The sequence below is a fragment of the Candoia aspera genome, chromosome 8 (genome assembly GCF_035149785.1).
Source record: "Candoia aspera isolate rCanAsp1 chromosome 8, rCanAsp1.hap2, whole genome shotgun sequence".
Classification (NCBI taxonomy): domain Eukaryota; kingdom Metazoa; phylum Chordata; class Lepidosauria; order Squamata; family Boidae; genus Candoia; species Candoia aspera.
In genome coordinates this window covers 49,157,225-49,170,914 of record NC_086160.1, presented here as the reverse complement: position 1 = coordinate 49,170,914, position 13,690 = coordinate 49,157,225, and the positions used below count along the sequence as shown (strand labels likewise).

Here is a 13,690-nt window from a genome sequence, read left to right as displayed (position 1 = left end):
ACCTGATCTCAACCCAATAGAGCATGCTTTTCACTTACTGAAGACAAGACTGAAGGCAGAAAGACCCACAGACAAGCAGCAGCCTTCAGCTGCTGCAGTAAAGGCCTGGCAAAGCATCTTGAGGGAGGAAACTCAGCATTTGGTCACGTCCATGGGTTCCAGACTTCAGGCAGTCATTGACTGCAAAGGATTTTCATCCAGGTATTAAAGGCGATCCTTATGTATGTAATGGTGTTGGTTTGTTCCATTACTTATGAGTCACCAATGATGGGGGTGTATGTATGCCACTGGCTGTACCTCCTGAATGGTTAGTGCCCCCCTTTTGTCAAACCCCTTGAATGACAGCTGCAAGTCCTGACTTCACTCCCATTTGAGTGTGTTTCCTTTCAACTTCAATGTGGTGGTGTATAGAGGCCAAATGCCAAAACAGTTATCCTTGTTCCAATATTTCTGGTCCTGACTAAATTTACAGTTATATCATTGGTTTACCTGAATCCACCAACCCAACATGATAATGGCTGTTGAAATAGGATTGGCCACATGTGTTATACACTTAACATTTAATAAAGTTTTTAAAAATGTACATCTGAAATTGGATTGCATGTTCGTATTTCAAGACTTTAATTGTAGGGATTTGTACAATAGGATTCAAGCAGAGCAAGATCTGATATAGGTATGAGGCGTCTAGATTTTCTCTTCTATGCTTCTTGCCTCAGCTTTTTTACATTTGGAAAATACTAACCAATGAAGCAAAGTACTGCATTTATGTAAATGTTGATTCTTATGATCTGTCTGGGAAATTGATCTTTCTTAGTTTTATTGACTAAAGTCTTAAAAGAGTTTCTTACCATTCAAGGTCAGTGCAGAATATTTCAGCTCTGTTTCTCAGAATTTTTGCTCAGGTAGCCCTCAGTTTATGAGTACAGTTGGGGCCGGAACTTCTGCTGCTAAGTGAGGCAGTCATTAAGTGAGTGACTCCTGATTTTACGACCTTTTTGCTGTGACCGTTAAATGAATCTGGCTTCCCCCATTGACTTTGCTTGATGGAAGCTGGCTAGGAAGGTTGCAAATGGAGATCATGTGACCCCGGGACGCTGCAACCATTGTAAATACGTGCTGGTTGCCAAGCACCTGAATTTTGATCACACGACCACAGGGACATGGCGACGGTTGTATGTGTGAGGACCGGTCACAGGTCACTTTTCAATGCCATCATAACTTTGAACGGTCACTAAATGAATGGTAATTAGTTGAAGACTACCTGTATCTGTATATTTCTGGTTTTTAACTGTAATAGGCTTGTGAAATGTCTGTTAATCCTTTATATACAAGGTTTTGTGATACAGTAATTAAGCCTTCTGGTTATGAGTTATTTGAATATATATTATGGAGAGGGGCTGTTTCCTAAAATACAGGTCTTGTACCAGAAGAAACAGAGGAAAACAATGAGGGAGAGACAAGTAATGAAGATAGCAAATTGCAAGACCTTCCACCATGTTGGGGGCTAGATATAGTTTGTGGCAAAGGAACAGATTTTAATTATGGACCATGGGCTGACCGGCAAAGGTACTGTTGTCTTTTTTTTAAAATGACTATGCTATAGAAAGTGAGGAATGTGGGAAAAAGGTTCATTTGGAGATGTCCTATTCACTATTGTATATCTAGAACAGAAGAACAATTACGTTTTTTTAAAAAAGTTTGCTCCTATTATATTCCATTATAAAACTTCTAAAAACAAATAATGGCTTTCTTAAAAACACCCAGTTCTCTATTAGCTTATAGCCAGCAGTATCATTCCACTGACAGAACACCTGACAACAGAATGGATTCTTTCCCTCTATCCTGAGATCTGTCTTAGAGTCGTGGGGAATCCTATGATACAGTATATATGGGAAGCATTTAGGATAAATGGAAGGGAAGGGAGAGGAGAATAAGCTAAAATCCTATTATGAAAATGGAAATCCATTCATATAATGGAGGTAGCTCTGTCTACATTAGCCTTTCTCAACCTTTTTATCTTGGAGTTGCTGTTGAAATAATAATGTTCAGGTTTCAGGAAATCCCTGTATAAAAATAGCAAAAAATGTGAAAACTTCACAATACAATTCACTTCTAACATACACAATCCACTTGTTACGTTTACAGCAACAGCAAAGTGGCAGGCCAGCAGCTGAGTCGCAATGTGTAAAAATTCCCACCACTGTGAATCCTAGCATTGCGCGGTTTGCAATGTTAAAAAGTTTAAAAAATGATTTTTTAAAAAATCACGGTCTCTTGCGGAAACCTAGGGTTCCATGGAAACAGTTGAAAAAGACTGATCTAGATGTTAATCCAGAGTTGAGGCAAATACATGTCTTACGTGCTTAACAGACAAGCCTGCCTCTCCAAAAGATTTCAATTGCAGGATCTCATTTAACAATGTAAGGTGAGCTTTATGAAGGATTCAGTGGTGGATGAGGCTGCATGAAACCTGGCTCATTCATTCATGGGAAAAGTTTATGTGTAATTAGATCTGTCTTTACTGAAGTAAATTCTAATGCATGTAGAAAGTGTAAATCATCAGTGTTGCTTTTCTGTAAATATACTAAAGAAAGTATTCATAAATGACTGACATTTATTATAGTATAACTGTTACTTTTTGGATTTTTCTTTCAGGGACTGTTTGTGGAAATTTTTTTTCCCACCAGATTATCAAGTAATGAAAGTTACAGAAGTTCCAGTTCCTGGGAAGCCAAGACAGATTCTTGCTTTTGAGCTACGTATGAATATTATTGCAGATGCTACTATTGATTTGCTCTTTACAAAAAATAGGGTAAATAAATATAACATAGCTAGAACCTTTGGAAATTAACACTAGTTCTTGTAAGGCATGTATTATTTGTTAAGGTTTTTTATAAATTGTTCTAATTTATTTTTTGGAAATGTTGAAAATAGTACAATACAGAAAAGGAAAGGTGTAGTTAAGCATTTCATCATTATTTGAGTATTATGTTTTTATGCCTTCTTCAACAAGCATGTGTTTTTAAGTTTGTGTGCCTGTATTCATGTATGTATATTTTCTTGATCAATTTTTCTGTACCTAGGATGTTGCTCTCATATGAGAGTAATACACATACCCACACCCACAAACATCTACTCTCTAGTTTCCCTTAGAGTTCATCCATATTCTAAGAAAACAAGATTTTTCTTGAAATGGAGAAAATCTACTGCACTATAGGAAGAACTCATGAGTCAATACACTTAAGAATTTTGCTTGTTAAGGGGAATGGTAAAGTCTTCAGACTGAGTTGATTCTTGGTGACTTCATGGATATATGCCTTTAGTTTTGTTGGAAGAGTATGGAATAGTTTACTATTGCTTTTTTCCAGGATTGTTTTTGTCTATTCATTCTAGCCCACAACTCTGATATGCACCCAATAGACTCAGTATTTTTTCTCCTTTTTTTCCCCTGTTTCTAATTTTTATCTTATTTTTAATCATTTGGGCTATGTGGCTTTCCTTAATGTTAGCAATTTAAATGTGATGGTGATACAGTAGCTTGAACCAAGACATTGTGTTAATAAAAGTAATTGATATAATTCTAAATTTTGTTGGCAGGAAACTAATGCAATACATGTAAATGTTGGAGCAGGTTCTTACTTGGAAGTTAATATTCCCATGACTGTCACTGAAAATGGTAAGTTGAAACAAAAATAATTTTATATTCTCCAAGGTGAACTATATTGAGATAGTGGCCCTTAAAAATTGATTATTTTTATAATTTAGCATTTCTAAATATTCAGTGTTTTTCAATATATCTCTGCACATATTAATGTAGGAAGCTTGCTGTATATTATTTTTCTTTTTTGTGGAATTTGATTAAATTGTAAAGAATTAAATTGTATTTTTGTTGTAAACCACCCAAAGTCCTTCTTTGAGGGAGATGGGTGGTGATGAAATTCGAAAAATAAATAAATAAATAAATAAATAAATATTATGTAACCAATACCATATAGTTAGGCTGATTGGACACAGGTTTTCTAAGTGCATAGAGTAAGCTAACACAGTGAATATTCAGAATGCAATTCTAAAAATTTTAAAGACTCAAGATGTATTTGCTACTCCCTGTTATAGTCTATGACTATTTCTTATTATTTATTTCCTAAAACCTCCTACAGACAGTTGTATTGACAATGTAACTGCAATATTCACATCATTTCCCTTCCTTAAAAATAGATGTTTAAACTAAAACCTTTATTTTTAAATTGGTTCAGTTCATGTTATATATTTACTACTGATACTATGCATGAAATAGTTTTAGAGATAGATACTTCATAGAATCATAAAGTTGAAAGGGACCTCAAATGTCATCTTATTCAGTTCCCTGCTCAGATCTGCTAAACAGTTTGGACTGATGGCTATCTTTAAAGATCTCCATTGAAGAGAAACATTCCACTTTATAAAGCAATTTGTTCCAACTTTTTTGATGCATTTGAAGAGAGACATAATCGTAAAGCAATGCTTTGTTCTGTTTATTAGGCTACTCTCCCACTATTAAAGGACAACTTTTACACATAGATGCAACCAGTAGTATGCAGTTCCGGACTCTCTTAGAAGCAGAAATGTTAGCTGTAAGTAACATGCATACTCTCAGGATAATTTCTGTTGTATTTGCTTTGAAAGTTACTTCAAGAGCAGGTCCAAGAGATTGCATATATCTAAACAATATATATGTTAACTATATATTTTCTTGAATAAAAATCATAAGGAAAAAAAAGACATCAAATATTAGAAATTTTCCTGAATTTGGTGCTTGAATACAATTAGTGTTGTTTGATTGTGTGGAACTGATATAAATTATGGTTCCCAACTGAATTAAGGTTATTTTTTTACTCTGAGTAATTCAAAACTGAGTAGAAGCCTGTTGTAGATTTCCCTGCAATCTCAACAAGGGGAACTAGGGATGCTATGAGTAGGGCTAGCATTTAAGTTTTTGGCTTTTCTGGGTGTGGGTTTTTATTCATTATTCAGGCATAATGCTTCAATGGGACTTTTATTTAGCCACATCTTTGGAGACTAAACATGCCATGCTGCCTATTAAAATCATCTAGTGCTTCCTGAACAGTCACATATCATTCATGGATGTAAAAAGCTTTATTTGGTGACCTCAAAATAGTTTCCATCCTTATAAAATAAATTCATTGTTCAGTGGGGTTAGTTACAGAAGGAGATCTGTGGGGGAAAAATTTAAACATATTTATTATCAAAGCATTTGGCAGTTTTCAGATAGATGATTTTGTATATCAGTACTAAAGAGAAAGATTTAGAAATTAAAAAACAGGAGTTATATGGCTTTCTGTTTTATGTTTGCTGTTACATTTTTGGCTGTGAATCATACATTAAACAGTATCTTACTTCTTTTATATTTTCTTTAGTTTCATATTAACACCTTTTATCCCCGAATATGGAACATGCCACAAATCTGGCAGACTGAAGTTGAAGTATATAAAGCTACCTACCATTTCATATTTGCTCAAACATACTTCTTTACAGGTATTTTGTGTCGTATATAATTTGTCATTTTCAAATTATAACATTATCAGCATGATAATATGGAAGTGACTATTAAGAAGTTATTAAAATGAATTATTGTTCCAGTTTGTGCCAAATTGGCTTAGCCATAAAACCTATCCATAGGAATGTTCTTATTCATATGCTTGTATTTTAGTTTCATTAGGAAAACTTATTTATTTATGTGATTTATTTATTTGATTAATCTAGCTGCCCATCTCACACCTGTGACTCTGGGCAGTGTACAATAAAAAAGATAAAACAAATAACATACATAGTATGAAATAAAAGCATATAGTAGCCGAGCAACATAAAATAACACAGTATACACAGTATACAACCAGGCATGTGATTAAGTGAAAAATAAGAGATGCAAGTTCTGAAACGGAAATATGCAAGGTATTGTTGGGTTTTTAATGTATTTTCTTATATATTTTTGGTATTTTATGTTTTATGTTTTTATTTTGAAATGCTGAGAGTCTGTTTATGATTGCAGTAGGATATAAATCTAATAAATGAATAAAATAAAGAAATATTGCTAGATGTTGGAAAGGGTTGTACTTCAGAATATTACAAGTAATTGTTTTGATTCTTTTAATTTTTAATGTCCATTCAAATATTCTCTTTAAAGATATTAATTTAAAGCTATAGTCAAATTAAGTTTATGCTGATGTCCATTTGTAGCACTAAGGTGTTTGAAAATGGCAGCAAAATTATACTCTGTTGGTATGACATTTATCTGAATCAAGTGGTGGTAGAAGAATAAGTATGTTGTATGAATAGGCATTTTTTAAAATGTAGCATATGTTAAACAGTATCAGACATTGAATTGAATGTGTTTACAGCTCAGTTCTGTGTATAATTAAATGACAGCAAACTCTTTTGAATACTGTGTGATGTGTAAATGTAAAGTCTCCTTCAAGACATGCTCAACTTTGGTGTCTTCATTGGCATATCTATGTAGGTTTTTTGGTGACAAGATGGAAATGGTTTATCTTCAAGGATGTTTTTTGACTATCCAGTCTATTCTTCAGACCTGATATTTTCTGATGGTCTCTCATCCAAGTCCTAATTAGATTAACTTAGCCATGAACAGTGAGGCCTACTTCTATTATTTGAAATATTTCTACAATAAATGGGGAGAGGTCCGATAAAGTGAGGGTTTATTGTACGAATAAGTACCCCCACTGAAGTAACGTATCCTCTTAATTTTTAGATTTGATTCAGGATTGGGCTGGTGAGAGTGCTCCTGATATCTTCTCATTTGTTCCCTATACATGGAATTTTAAAGTGATGTGTCATCAGTTTGAAATGATTTGGTCTGCGAATCAGCACAATTGGATTGATTGTTCCACAAAGCAACAGGAAAATGGTGAGAACTGTATATTTTAAAGTATGCATATTAAAATTTCTTTTTATAGCTATTTGAGCAGCAATGCATGCTTATTATTATTATTATTATTATTATTATTATCCAAAAGATCCAAATATGTTTAAATAAACACCATGTCCCCAAAAGATGATTCCAGGTCCATATTTTTTCCTTCTTTGTAACCATAATAAGGCTGGAAATACTCAGTGAAAGAACTGTTATTAGCATACAAACAGATTCCATTACAACAATTACTAAATTTGTATTAATTATCATTATATAATTTGAAGAAAAGCCATAAGGGGAAAAATCTTTTGCCGCTAACTAGGATGACCAAAATTTCCCACACATTGTATCTACCCCATAGATAACCATTTTTTTCCGTACCTGTTTTTACTATTTCCACTGGAAGGAAAGAGAAATGTATTCAGTGGGGTCTTTTGTGTGAGTGAGAATGGCTGGTATATGCAAATGGGGGATCATTTGATTTTGCAGGTGGGATAACTTAGTTTACAAGCAATTCATTTGAAAAGTAATTATTCAGTTAATGAATTTCCCCCCTAGTCATTCTGCCACATGAACCTAGGGAGCAGGAGAAGGGAAGGAAATCTGCTGCATTGGTTTGAACTGGGACTGGAGGCTGTAAACTTGGCAAGACGATGAAATTGGCCATTGTATTGTCTGTACTTTCTTTCTGCCTAGCCTTTTTTTTTTGGAGGGGGGAGTGGTGCATTTTAAATTTAGGATTGTTTTCCATTCTGGTAAATACAGTGTTAGGCTATTTGTTTCTCATCTTTTCAACACAAGTTTTATTTCAGGCATGTTGATGATTTCAGAGCTCTCTCTTCCTTTCAATTATTGATATTGATTATTATTAAGAAAATTCATTTTGTTTTTATTTATTAGATTAACAAATCCCAAGTGCCAGTGGGGGAAAAAAGGTTTCGATTAAATCCCAACACATTTAAACATGTTCCTTTCTCCAAGGGACTGTAAGAAAACAAAACTGTACAGAAGAAAGCACTATAATGATTTAACAATATACAGTATAACAATATTTCTAAAATGGACAATTTTCCTTGTGTATTTTTTAATTCCGTGAATGTTTAAATCAGGATAGCCTCAAGCTGTGAATGCAAACGGTCAAACGTGTATTTATTTTAAAAAAAAATCACTAACAAGAAGTTTGCTGTAATAACCGCAAAAACAATAATGGACTACAAGGAACACAACATTCTTACAATTTGTTGCATATATTTGCTTCTAATGTAAATGAAAATAGAAGTGAAAGACTCCCTGTAATGATTGCCCTAGCCCCAAATACTCAGACTCACAAGAGGCTGCTAAATGAAATCTGATTTATTAGAGTACTAAAGACAAATACAGAGAAAGCTGAGAATGAGCAAAAGCGCGCCAAATACAAACTTAAACCCTTGGTGCAAACGTATCCCGCCTCCCTCGTAACAGCCCCGCCCGGCACAGGTGCTAGCAAACGTCAGAGTTGCTAGCCTGGGAAAGTAACCTTGAGCGCAGTAGATAATACAAATACATTCCAAAGCAAAGCCAAAAGATAACCGTTCCCATCCTCCCCAGAAAGATGAAACACGCATCCAATTAATGACATGTGAAACGTTACGATGCATCAAAGACATTGAAACGGCGAACATGACACTCCCACACAGACAAAGTCAGACCCAAGTGCACTTTTTGGAATGTCAGAAGTAGTCAGCTGGCCTGCTGTGTAAAACTGAATGAGGTTGAGAACAAGTATGGTCTCTCTATTTTTTTTCATAGTGAGAGGAACACAGTCAGGTCACTTGGATGGAGAGAAGGTAACAGGGTTTTCCATCCTCCTAGTCCAACACCTCATTGCTCCTCTCCCTTGTCTTTCTACAAATGAACAGAAACAGAAACAAATGTCTAAGATGCCTCTTTCTCTTTCTGAAGTTCAGTGCTTATATTGCAACATATTTCTGTTGAGAAGGCATAATTCTTCATCTAGTACAATATGTACATAGCACACAGGTAGTATATTAAAAGCCATACTGAGAAACTTTTTAATAGTATTATTACAAATTACAGTAATAATTTATAGTGTTACAAATTGTCTTTATAATGTCATTTTGATTGATGAAACATTTTATGATTAATTTATACTTGATTTTTTCCCCTCTTCTAGTTTACGTGGCTGCCTGTGGGGAAACATTAAACATAGTTTTCTCTTTGCCTTTTGCTGACTTTGTTCCAATCACATGCAGTACTAGATTCTCTTTAAGGGTAAGTGGCATGACGGCCTTCAAAATAAATTGCATTTGTTTCTATAATAAAACTGACATACAACAATGTAGGTTTGCATCTAGCCAGGAGCAAAGAAAAGGTCTAGCTCAGACATCTGCTTCAATACATGCTGTCAATTTTCTCTCCTCCCCAATATATTTATTTGTTTTTATTTATCACTGGATTTATAAGGCTGCCCAAATCAGAAACTGACTCTGGTAATTTCTTTTCTATTTTTTTTTAAAATGCTTTTATAAACTATGATAAATAAGTTTGTGGAGGTAGTTGTACCTGCAGTTCAGTAATTAATTGTGCCATTCATCTTACTCTTAAATATATAGATATAGTAACATTTGTAATCTTGAAATTCAAATCAAATATATGTTATTGACATTTGGGACCATAGGAAGTTTATTCTGTACTACAGGTAGTCCTTGCTTAACAACCACAATTGGGACCGGAATTTCTATCACTAAGTGGTGCAGTCATAAAGTGAGATATCACGTGACCACATCACTTAGCGACCGCAATAGCAGCAATTCCCTTTGCCATTGTGAAATGAATTTTACCGTTCGTTAGCTGAGGACCCACCCCAAACCAACCCATTCCATGCTTGGTTCTTCCTAGCCCCAACTCTCGGTGAGGTAAGGGACTGCCTCCAACTCCCTCCACCTCTCTGCCCTTTTGGTCGCCCTGCATTTTCGTTGTGGGACGGCAAGCAGCACCAGAATCGTGCAGCTCTGAGGCTGCATGCCATGCCCTGGGAAGCTGCAGCCACCCCTGGAAACCTCAGCCGTCATAGCAAGTGCCAGCAAGCATTTGTTCCCCAGCTGCCTTCTTTCCCAGTTCCCTGCACCGACCTTTTCGGACCCTTTTTGCTGCCTTTGCTGTCTCCTTTTCAAATCCAGCTTCTCTGGCCAACATTTCCTACACGTGGCTCCCTCGGCCTTTGGAGAGCTGTGCTGCCTTTGAATTCAGCTCTCTGAAGTCAGCTCTTCACGGCTGAGGGAACCATCTGTAGGAAACGTTCACCAGAGAAGCAGGTCCAAAATGGAGAAAGCAAAGGTAGTGAAAAGGGTCTGAAAAGGAGACAGCAAAGGCAGCGAGGCACTTCTTTTTCTGCCGCGGCAGCTGGGTGCAAAAGGCGAATGGTTGGTGCAGGGAAAAGTTTGGTAACTCTTTCCAAAGGCATTGTGATGGCTTCTTCCTTCTATTTAAAACACTTTGAAAATACTTTTTTTCTGTTGTGAATAACTGTCTTTCTCATATAAATTTATAGTGGTGGTTGTCATTTTCTCACATGTCTAAACTGAAGTGCCAAATGTGTAGGTATTAAATGTGGAGGATGTCTTTGCACATGTTTACCAAAAGATCCTTATAGCTCCCAATCTGATGGTGTTCAAAAAGTTGTTGAAAACTTGGCTGTTCCCCCAGGCCTTGGGGATTATAATTTCATTTAAATATTTTCCTATTTCTGGATGTGCATGGTCTTTGTTCTCATTGTTTATTGTTTTATTGTTTTCTGTTTTTAAGGTTGTAAGTCACCCAGAGTCTTATGGAATTGGGCGGCCTCTAAATTGAAAGGGTGACTGACTGACTGAATAAATAAACAAACATGTATACAAAGAATTTACTTTAATTATAAGTATTTTCAATAATCTTTCAAGGTACAATGTAAATAATGTGAAAATATATGTATTATATTTAATATACAGACATGGCCAAAAGTATTAGTACTCTTCCACTTTTCCCCAAAGAATCCCAATTTGCTGTGAAGTAAGTTGAAACTGACACAAGTAAATGGCATCCACCATTCTTTCTTACATAGTCCTTAGAGCACTTTGCTTTTGATGTATGGCTTAATATATTCTTGTAAATAATGAAACAAATGAAAATGGTATGGATACAATTATTGATACCCCTAAACTAATATTTCGTAACACACAGTTTGGAGTCTTGACACTAGTCAAGCACTTTGTGTAGCTCTGAACAAGACTTCTACCCCTCTCAACTGGCAATTTGTCCCATTCTTCTTGAGCAAACTGTTCCAGTTAGGTTAGATGGGTTCCTTCTCCCAACTGTGAGTTTCAGCTCCTTCCATAGATGTTCTGTTGGCTTCAGATTTGGACTCATAGCAGGCCACTTCAGAACAGTCGAATGTTTACTTTTCAATCATTCTTGGGGTCCCATAGAGGTACAGTGTATTTTTGATCATTATCCCGCTGGAGGACCTACAACCTGCGACTGAGCTTTCTAACACTGGGCATTATGTTTCACTCCAGAATGCCTTGATAATCTTCTGATTTCATTGTCCTGCAGAGATTCAAGGTATCTGGTGCCAGAGGCAGCAAAGCAACCTCATAGCATTAGGGAGACTCCTCCATGTTTCATAGTAGGAATGTTGTTCTTTTCTTTAAAAGCATTGTTATTTCTTTCTGTAAACATACAGCTACTTGTGACTTACCAAAAAGCTCTAATTTTGTTTCATCTTTTCAAAGGACATTCTCCCAGAAGGACTTTGGCTTGTCAACATGCATTTTAGCAAACTCCAGTCTCGCTTTTTTGTGTCTGTCTTTCAGAAGTTGGGTCTTCCTGGGTCTTCTACCATGGAGGCCACTTTCAGTCATACAGCAACAGATGGTACAACTTGATATTGTTGTACCTTGATCTTGGAGGCCAGGATCTGTTTTGAAATTTTCCTTGGTTCTTTCTCCACCATTTGAACTATCCTTCTGTTCAATCTGGGTCAATTTTCCTCTTCTGAGCACATCCAGGGAGGCTCGCTACGGTCCCATGGACCTTAAAATTCTTGATAATATTACCAACAGTGGGGACAGGAACATGAAGCTATTTAGAGATGGTTTTGTAGACTTTAATAGCCATGGTTACCTATTACCTTCTTCCTTTCCCTCTCAGACAACTGTTTTCTTTTCTTTGTCTTGTCCATATTGATGGTGTCCTAACAGTCAGAAACCATGCTGAGACAAGGAATAGGTCTCTAGTGTTTTATTACTGCTACATTAGACAGAAAATCCTAACAAACTGAAGAAGCGTGGGAAAAACCCAGACAGATAAACCCCAAAAGTCAAGGCGGGTCTGATCTGTGTCTCTTTGAATGGCTGCTTAACTCCTCAGTACTACGCATGCGTTTTCCCCCCTGGATAGGGGCCCCCTCCTGCTCACCATCAGTACTCATGACAGATGGTGCTGCACATAATAACATAAAATGACTGAGTGAGTACTTTTCTCTATTCAAATAGGCTGAGTGACTGATTATGAGATTAAAGAAATCTGTGATACTAATTAAAGGAAATAGTTTGCTTGAGAGATCACTAAAATCCAATAATGTCTTTTAAATTATTTGTTGTTGTTTATTCATTCAGTCACTTCCAACTCTTCGAGACTTCGTGGACCAGCCCATGCCAGAGCTTCCTGTCAGTCACCAACACCCCCAGCTCCCCCAGGGACGAGTCCATCACCTAGAATATCATCTATCCATCTTGCCCTCGGTCGGCCCCTCTTCCTTTTGCCTTCCACTCTCCCTAGCATCAGCATCTTCTCCAGGGTGTCCTGTCTTCTCATGATGTGGCCAAAGTATTTCATTTTTGCCTTTAATATCATTCCCTCAAGTGAGCAGTCTGGCTTTATTTCCTGGAGTATGGACTGGCTTGATCTTCTTGCAATCTAAGGCACTCTCAGAATTTTCCTCCAACACCACAGTTCAAAAGCATTTATCTTCCTTCTCTCAGCCTTCCTTATGGTCCAGCTCTCGCAGCCATATATTACTAAGGGGAACACCATTGCTTTAACTATGCGGACCTTTGTTGTCAGTGTGATGTCTCTGCTCTTAACTATTTTATCGAGATTTGTCATTGCTCTTCGCCCAAGGATTAAGCGTCTTCTGATTTCCTGACTGCAGACAGCATGTGCAGTAATCTTCGCACCTAGAAAGACAAAGACTTTCACTGCTTCTACATTTTCTCCCTCTATTTGCCAGTTATCAATCAAGCTGGTTACCATAATCTTGGTTTTTTTGAGGTTTAGCTGCAAGCCAGCTTTTGCACTTTCTTCTTTCACCTTCATCATAAGGCTCCTTAGTTCCTCTTCGCTTTCAGCCATCAAAGTGGTATCATCTGCATATCTGAGATTGTTAATGTTTCTTCCAGCAATTTTAACTCCAGCCTTGGATTCCTCAAGCCCAGCATGTCGCATGATGTGTTCTGCATACAAGTTGAATAGGTAGAGTGAGAGTATACAGCCCTGCCGTACTCCTTTCCCAATCTTAAACCAGTCTGTTGTTCCGTGGTCTGTTCTTACTGTTGCTACTTGGTCGTTATGCAGATTCTTCAGGAGGCAGACAAGATGACTTGGTATCCCCATACCACTAAGAACTTGCCACAATTTGTTATGGTCCTCACAGTCAAAGGCTTTAGAATAATCAATAAAACAGAAATAAATGTTTTTCTGAAACTCTCTGGCTTTTTCCATTAT

At 36.6% G+C, this 13,690-nt stretch overlaps 1 protein-coding gene across 1 annotated transcript in view; it reads left to right on the top strand.

Moving 5' to 3' along the window:
* Positions 1 to 13,690, top strand: part of BLTP1 (bridge-like lipid transfer protein family member 1) — a 145,567-nt gene that overhangs the window by 27,938 nt on the left and 103,939 nt on the right. Inside the window, exons 10-16 of the mRNA XM_063310165.1 lie at positions 1,416 to 1,566; positions 2,656 to 2,812; positions 3,598 to 3,676; positions 4,519 to 4,610; positions 5,415 to 5,532; positions 6,767 to 6,922; positions 9,102 to 9,199. Of these exons, the coding sequence (XP_063166235.1) occupies positions 1,416 to 1,566; positions 2,656 to 2,812; positions 3,598 to 3,676; positions 4,519 to 4,610; positions 5,415 to 5,532; positions 6,767 to 6,922; positions 9,102 to 9,199 (851 nt within the window). The remainder of the gene's footprint in view (positions 1 to 1,415; positions 1,567 to 2,655; positions 2,813 to 3,597; positions 3,677 to 4,518; positions 4,611 to 5,414; positions 5,533 to 6,766; positions 6,923 to 9,101; positions 9,200 to 13,690) is intronic.